Genomic DNA, 8,772 nt, shown 5'->3' with positions numbered 1-8,772 from the left:
ATTCTTTGTTTTCACAGGTTCATGTATTGGTCTGACTGGGGCATCAGGGCCAGGATTGAGAAGGCTGGCATGAACGGTGTAGATCGGCAGGTGCTGGTGTCTGAGGACATCGAGTGGCCCAATGGAATCACACTCGGTAGGAATTATTATGGTTATTCCCTTCTGTTATTGGTGCTCTATGGAAAGAGGAAGATGAATGTTATTGAGATGTCTTGTGTCTAAAACGGTTGAGCTTTATGCACTCTAAATGAATCAGTAATTGTTTGACAGTAGCGTTGTGTCTCTGAATGCAGATGTGGTTGGTAAGCGCTTGTACTGGGTGGACTCAAAACTGCACCTGATCTGCAGCGTGGATTTAAACGGGGCCCATCGCAGAGTCATCCTGTCCTCCAGCGAGAGACTCGGCCATCCGTATGCCCTCGCTGTGTTCGAGGTGAGTGAGCCTCCTAAATACTGTACCTGTGTGTCTCAGTTTCTTCTATTTCTTTATAAACTCAATGTGTATGTGTTTACATGCATGCGGTTAACACCAGCTAGTCTGTTTGTGTGTATTTATCAGTCCATTACTGTGAATGTAACTGCTGCCCAAGCAGTCCAGCACTTAATAATAACTCCCACTCACACTGCTGAGAAGCTCTGGTCCTATCGCTCACACACAGACCGGGTCGACTGGAGCGTATGCAAAAGAGTGTGTGTGCGGTCAGTATCTTACAGCCGAGTTAGCACTAAAGCCTTTCTTCTGTTCTCTTTGTGATTTATTAATATAGCAGCATTTTCAGAGCTGCAGGACTCTGGCCAGTGAGGTAGTCCAGATCAATCTTTTTTTTTAAGATTTATTTTTGGCGTTTTTGACTTATCAATGTATTATGATAGGACAGTTTAGATCTGACAGGAAGCGAAGTGAGATAGAAAAAGGGGGTGGGATTGGAAAAGGTCCTCGAGGTGGGATTTAAACTTGGGACACCCGTAGCGCAATTGCTATATATCTGTGCGTTTTATATATATATATATATATATATATATATATATATAACCACATTTTTAACCATAAAACAACTAGAATTCTTTAAAAATATATAGATTTTTCAATAGGCAATAGCGATATCAGGATAGCAAATATAATGCCGATATTTATATAACGCAATTTAAGGAAAGATTTATACAATATTTACTGGTGGTTGAGCTTTTTAATGGATCGTATGTCTAGTACACTACTATTCAAATGTTCGGTGTCAGTACGATTTTTTAAAAAAGTCTCTTATGCTCACTAAGGCAAGCAAAACAGTAATATTGTGAAATATTATTACAATATTCCTGTGATGCAAAGCTGAATTTTCAGCATCATTACTCCAGTCTTCAGTGCCACGATTCTTCAGAAATCATTCTAATATGCTGATTTGCTGCTTAAGAAACATTTCTTATTTTGTCAATGTTAAAAAAAAGTTGTGCTGATTAATATTTATTTGTCTAAACTGTAATACATTTTTTGTTGAATAGAAAGGTCAAAAGAACAGCATTTCTTTGAAATATAAGTGTTTTACTGTCACTTTTAGTCGATTTAATGCATCCTTGTGGAATAGAAGTATCAATTTCTTTCACATTTTTGAATGGTAGTGTATTTAGTCACTTAAAAATTTTGGAACTGATGCAAGAGGGACTGACTAATTTTATCATCTCAAAATGTCCAAATATTGTCTTAAGGAATTATTGTCATTCACATTACATATATTACATGAGATTAGCCTTTCTTCAGGCTTACAGCTTTATGTTTAATATAGCAGCATTTTCAGAGCTGCAGGACTCTGGCCAGTGAGGTAGTCCAGATCAATCTTTTTTTTTAAGATTTATTTTTGGCGTTTTTGACTTATCAATGTATTATGATAGGACAGTTTAGATCTGACAGGAAGCGAAGTGGGATAGAAAGAGGGGGCGGGATTGGAAAAGGTCCTCGAGGTGGGATTTAAACTTGGGACACCCGTAGCGCAATGGTGCTATATATCGGTGCGTTTTATATATATATATATATGAGACTTTTCATGAAGACAGCAGCTGCAAACTTCCATTTTAACTTTTGTTTTTGTTAACGTACACTATCATTTACAAGTTTAGGGTTGGTATGATTTTTTAAATGTCTTTTAAAAAAAAAAGTCTCTTATGCTCACTAAGGCAAGCAAAACAGTAATATTGTGAAATATTATTACAATATTCCTGTGATGCAAAGCTGAATTTTCAGCATCATTACTCCAGTCTTCAGTGCCACGATTCTTCAGAAATCATTCTAATATGCTGATTTGCTGCTTAAGAAACATTTCTTATTTTGTCAATGTTAAAAAAAAGTTGTGCTGATTAATATTTATTTGTCTAAACTGTAATACATTTTTTGTTGAATAGAAAGGTCAAAAGAACAGCATTTCTTTGAAATATAAGTGTTTTACTGTCACTTTTAGTCGATTTAATGCATCCTTGTGGAATAGAAGTATCAATTTCTTTCACATTTTTGAATGGTAGTGTATTTAGTCACTTAAAAATTTTGGAACTGATGCAAGAGGGACTGACTAATTTTATCATCTCAAAATGTCCAAATATTGTCTTAAGGAATTATTGTCATTCACATTACATATATTACATGAGATTAGCAAAGATGTCCATTAATCCACTGTTAATTGACTCAGCAGGCTTAATAGGTACAACTAGTCTCAAAATAGACAAATATCAGAAATATAGTTGCCCTGGGCGATATATTATCTATCACTAAAACATCTATAGAAACGCCGTGTGTAGGTGAGTGGCTATTATGGGCTGTGGAAGACCGTGGAAATTGATTGAAGCTGTCTCTGAAGCCACTTTAAATGTAAAACTGAAACATGCTCAGAATTATTCATGTTCAACATCCTACTTCAGTGATGTATTGTATTTTATGTGGGACAATTCCCTTTATTGTTTTAGCTGCTTAAGCTCAGCGGTCTCCATGGTAACGTAGGGACGGGTCCTGGGCAGAGTTATGATAGGAAGAAAGAAGATTATAGTATTTTCACACAAGCACGGCTCAAGTAGTGGTGAGCACACTAATCTAAGATTGACTTCCTCTCACAGCAGAGCAGGGCTGAAGGCTGAAGGGCTGTAGTTTTACACACCTACACATCAGCCGCAGAATTAAAGGTCTTTCTGGACAAAGACTCCTGCTGTGGATTTCACCCTAGTAACGGAGCTTCTACAGAAAACAATGTGGGACTTTTTAATGTGGAACTTTTTCTTGGCAGCTTAATTGCTTGTGAGAGACTAGGCAATAGGCAGTTATTGTTTTACTCAGGATGCTCCTTATTTAATTGATTTTCATTGTTTCAAGCAAACTTCAATATCTATGATGCAAGCAGATTGATGAAGAGATGCTTTGTTGTGAGAAGTACACAGAACACAGAAGTACTGTGTTAAATACTTTAATATTTTGACAAACCCATTACCTGAAATATCAAATTTTAGCATGCTAAACATGTCCCCCACTGCTGTGCTATAGTATATTTCAAGTCATGTGTTTTGAAGAGAGGATAACTTTTTAAAGGGGACATATTATGTCCATTTTACTAAGATGTTATTTAAGTCTCGGGTGTCCCAAGAATGTGTCTGTGAAGTTTCAGCTCAAAATACCCCACAGATCATTTATTACACTATGACTATTTTTGGGTAGGAGCAAAAACACACTGTTTGTGTGTGTGTCTCTTTAAATGCAAATGAGCTGATGTTCCCCGCTCCCTTCCAGAAGAGAGCGGAGCTTTTACAGCTCATGCTTCGGATACTCCAGTAACAACAAAACTGGAGAATGTCGCACAGCGAATAGAATTTTCAAAAATGGATCAATAACAACTGTTTGTGAACCAACTTCTATATTATGTGAATGTTTGCAAATCGCCTTTCTGAATGTGCTTGTTAGCATGCAGCACAGCTAATGTGGCTAAAGTTAGCATTGTCTCTGACTGTATTCACAGAGACCAGAGCTATGAGCTAAGAGCTAAGTTATCAAGCACATTCAGAGAGGTGATTTGCACACATTAACAAAATAAGGTGAGGTAATTGCATGTCCTGAATATAAAGTTGGATTCACTAGTTGGATAACGAACAGTTGGTATTGGTCCATCTTTGAGAATCAACTCAGGGTGGGATCTATGCTAATAGGGCAGATCGTCACCATTCGTGGGCGGGACTTGTCATAATAGGTGCTCTTTAAGCAATCAGATTATCCCTCCCAGCCACCTAGAAATGCCCTAGGATGTGTTAGCAAAAACCTAGCAACGCCCTAGCGACTACATGGACCACTGAACATTTTACTGTGCCGCTTGCTCAATGCTCAGTCCTGGAGAGCCACAGTCCTGCAGAGCTCAGTACCAACCCTAATCAAACACACCTAATCAAGGTCTAAGGGTTACTAGAAAGCTACAGGTAGTTGAGTTTTAATCAAGGTTGGAGCAAAACTCTGCAGGACTATGACTCTCCAGGACCGACGTTGGCCACCCCTGACGTAGAACATCCCAGGACACCCTAGCAATCACCAAGCAAAACTCTAAACCTTCCAATAACAGTATAGAATCCATCTAGCAATCCTCTAGCAACCCTCCACAACACCCTAGCTATCATCTAGAAATGCCCTAAAACCACCCAGAACACCCAAGCAACACCATAGAAACCACCTAAGACATCCTAGCAACCACCTACAACACCCTACAGTTTCACTTAGAAATACCCTAAAACCACTTAGAACACTCTACCAACACCATAGAAACCACATAAGACACCCTAGCAATCACCTAGAACACCCTAGCTATAGTATCACCAAGGAAAAGTCATAAACTGCCCAGAACACCTTAGCAACGCCATAGAAACCACCTGAGACTCCCTAGCAACCACCTTGAACACCTTAGCTACAGCACCACCTAGAAATGCCCTAATACCGCCCAGAATACCTTAGCAAAACCATAGAAACCATCTAAGACACCCTAGCAACCACCTAGAACACCCTAACTACAGTACCACCTAGAAATGCCCTAAAATCGCCCAGAACACCTTAACAAAACCATTGAAACCAACTAAGACACACTAACAACCACCTAGAACAGCTGCAGTACCACCTAGAAATGTCCTAAAACAACCCAGAACACCTTAGCAACACCATAGAAACCACCTAAGACTCCCTAGCTATAGTACCACCTAGAAATGTCCTTAAACCACCCAGAACACAATAGCACTGCCTTAAAAACCACCAGAACCCTCTAGCAACCACCTAGCAGTTTTCTTTTCTTAAGGACATGTGAAAGTCTTGTGTTGACTGTTGTGTGTCTCTTAGGATCACGTGTACTGGACGGACCGTGAGAAGGAGGCCGTCTACAGTGCAAACAGACTCACAGGACAGGATGTGACCAGTCTTGCCGAGCACCTCAATGACCCTCATGACATAGTGGTTTTCCACGAGCTGAGCCAGCCTGCGGGTGTGTGGACTTCAACTCTGCTATTTCTATTTATTTCAAGTCCTTTTTTGACATTTTGACTAATGGCATACAACAAAGTTTTTAATCCACCTTATGAAATCCATTATCGGATTTGTTCCTTTTGTAATCCATCACGCTTGCATTTCTGTTTTAATCGGCATCTAAGTCATTTTGACTTAACAATCTGGTACCGAAGACAAAAAGCGTCAACAGCTTACTGTTAAATATTAATCATAGTTCCACAGTCTCCACAGACTGAAGATGAAGTGTGTTTGACCCATGTGGCTCACAGAATGAGAACGCATCTCCACTGATGGATGATTAATCATTGTTTGTGTGTGTGTGTGTGTGTGTGTGTAGTTCCTGACAGCTGTAACCTGAGCGGCGTGACTAACGGAGGCTGTGACTTCCTGTGTCTGCGAGCTCCTCAGATCAGTGAACACTCACCCAAATACACCTGCGCTTGCCCTGACGGCGAGGAGCTCAGCCCTGACACACGCCAGTGTGTACCCGGTAAGCTCATTATATTGTGCCTAAAGGCCTTTTCACACTGAACGCGAAATTCGGCACGATGACGTTTTTAAATCGAAACAATAGATCCCTATGGGACTATTCACATCAGGCGTGATCATTCACGGCGCGAAAAAGCGAGGATTTTTTTTCCGTCCTGTGTGTCGATTTTTTGCCCTTGTCGCTGCATGTCGCCAGGGGCTGGCGATGAGGTTGCTAGTGGGTGTTTTCAATACTGTTTGCCTTGCCTAGGATGTGTTAGCAAAAACCTAGCAACGCCCTAGCGACTACATGGACCACTGAACATTTTACTGTGCCGCTTGCTCAATGCTCAGTCCTGGAGAGCCACAGTCCTGCAGAGCTCAGTACCAACCCTAATCAAACACACCTAATCAAGGTCTAAGGGTTACTAGAAAGCTACAGGTAGTTGAGTTTTAATCAAGGTTGGAGCAAAACTCTGCAGGACTATGACTCTCCAGGACCGACGTTGGCCACCCCTGACGTAGAACATCCCAGGACACCCTAGCAATCACCAAGCAAAACTCTAAACCTTCCAATAACAGTATAGAATCCATCTAGCAATCCTCTAGCAACCCTCCACAACACCCTAGCTATCATCTAGAAATGCCCTAAAACCACCCAGAACACCCAAGCAACACCATAGAAACCACCTAAGACATCCTAGCAACCACCTACAACACCCTACAGTTTCACTTAGAAATACCCTAAAACCACTTAGAACACTCTACCAACACCATAGAAACCACATAAGACACCCTAGCAATCACCTAGAACACCCTAGCTATAGTATCACCAAGGAAAAGTCATAAACTGCCCAGAACACCTTAGCAACGCCATAGAAACCACCTGAGACTCCCTAGCAACCACCTTGAACACCTTAGCTACAGCACCACCTAGAAATGCCCTAATACCGCCCAGAATACCTTAGCAAAACCATAGAAACCATCTAAGACACCCTAGCAACCACCTAGAACACCCTAACTACAGTACCACCTAGAAATGCCCTAAAATCGCCCAGAACACCTTAACAAAACCATTGAAACCAACTAAGACACACTAACAACCACCTAGAACAGCTGCAGTACCACCTAGAAATGTCCTAAAACAACCCAGAACACCTTAGCAACACCATAGAAACCACCTAAGACTCCCTAGCTATAGTACCACCTAGAAATGTCCTTAAACCACCCAGAACACAATAGCACTGCCTTAAAAACCACCAGAACCCTCTAGCAACCACCTAGCAGTTTTCTTTTCTTAAGGACATGTGAAAGTCTTGTGTTGACTGTTGTGTGTCTCTTAGGATCACGTGTACTGGACGGACCGTGAGAAGGAGGCCGTCTACAGTGCAAACAGACTCACAGGACAGGATGTGACCAGTCTTGCCGAGCACCTCAATGACCCTCATGACATAGTGGTTTTCCACGAGCTGAGCCAGCCTGCGGGTGTGTGGACTTCAACTCTGCTATTTCTATTTATTTCAAGTCCTTTTTTGACATTTTGACTAATGGCATACAACAAAGTTTTTAATCCACCTTATGAAATCCATTATCGGATTTGTTCCTTTTGTAATCCATCACGCTTGCATTTCTGTTTTAATCGGCATCTAAGTCATTTTGACTTAACAATCTGGTACCGAAGACAAAAAGCGTCAACAGCTTACTGTTAAATATTAATCATAGTTCCACAGTCTCCACAGACTGAAGATGAAGTGTGTTTGACCCATGTGGCTCACAGAATGAGAACGCATCTCCACTGATGGATGATTAATCATTGTTTGTGTGTGTGTGTGTGTGTGTGTGTAGTTCCTGACAGCTGTAACCTGAGCGGCGTGACTAACGGAGGCTGTTACTTCCTGTGTCTGCGAGCTCCTCAGATCAGTGAACACTCACCCAAATACACCTGCGCTTGCCCTGACGGCGAGGAGCTCAGCCCTGACACACGCCAGTGTGTACCCGGTAAGCTCATTATATTGTGCCTAAAGGCCTTTTCACACTGAACGCGAAATTCGGCACGATGACGTTTTTAAATCGAAACAATAGATCCCTATGGGACTATTCACATCAGGCGTGATCATTCACGGCGCGAAAAAGCGAGGATTTTTTTTCCGTCCTGTGTGTCGATTTTTTGCCCTTGTCGCTGCATGTCGCCAGGGGCTGGCGATGAGGTTGCTAGTGGGTGTTTTCAATACTGTTTGCCTTGACAGCGAATCAGGTTTCTTGCCGCTAAGTACAAACATTTTGGAGGCAAAGACTAAATATAATCTAAATCTAAATTAAATCCGTACATACAAACAAAAATTAATGAGAAACGGAGCATACTTTCTTCCATGTTTATCAACGGCTGAGAGGAGAACGATCACATGAGCTCTACCGTCTTCTTTCCTATTGGCTGTCGCTCCCGAAAGTCGCTCTTCATTTGCATAAAGTTGAAGGATTCTGAACTTTGTCGTGTTGCTGGAAATCGCCAGCTCTCCATTGAAATGATTGGGATTGTGTTGCATTGTTGCGTGTCGCTTGTAGTGTGAACAGGTCTTTATATGAGTCTCAGCGTGTTCACTCTCTTGATCTCCTGAATTAAAATATCCCGTAAAAAAAAAATAGAGTGACATTAATAATTACATTTTCAAGAGTAGCTTGACGCTAATTGTACTTCTAATTATATTTTAGGATGCATTCTTCTAAGCATTATAGATAGTTTGTGTGTCTGGTGTAGAACCAAACTTTGTTTATCTTAATTTAATGCTGTATATTGAGCAGTGGAC

At 41.0% G+C, this 8,772-nt stretch overlaps 1 protein-coding gene across 1 annotated transcript in view; it reads left to right on the top strand.

Moving 5' to 3' along the window:
- Positions 1–8,772, top strand: part of LOC107719273 (low-density lipoprotein receptor-related protein 8-like) — a 128,226-nt gene that overhangs the window by 110,306 nt on the left and 9,148 nt on the right. The window contains exons 14-17 of the mRNA XM_016526666.1: positions 5,336–5,477; positions 5,838–5,983; positions 7,312–7,453; positions 7,814–7,966. Coding sequence (XP_016382152.1) covers positions 5,336–5,477; positions 5,838–5,983; positions 7,312–7,453; positions 7,814–7,966 — 583 coding nt within the window. The remainder of the gene's footprint in view (positions 1–5,335; positions 5,478–5,837; positions 5,984–7,311; positions 7,454–7,813; positions 7,967–8,772) is intronic.

Source organism: Sinocyclocheilus rhinocerous, unplaced genomic scaffold (assembly GCF_001515625.1).
Source record: "Sinocyclocheilus rhinocerous isolate Xijiao unplaced genomic scaffold, SAMN03320098_v1.1 scaffold2138, whole genome shotgun sequence".
In the NCBI taxonomy this organism is placed as follows: domain Eukaryota; kingdom Metazoa; phylum Chordata; class Actinopteri; order Cypriniformes; family Cyprinidae; genus Sinocyclocheilus; species Sinocyclocheilus rhinocerous.
Note: the sequence above shows the minus strand (reverse complement) of the source record. Positions and strands in the feature narration are given on the sequence as shown.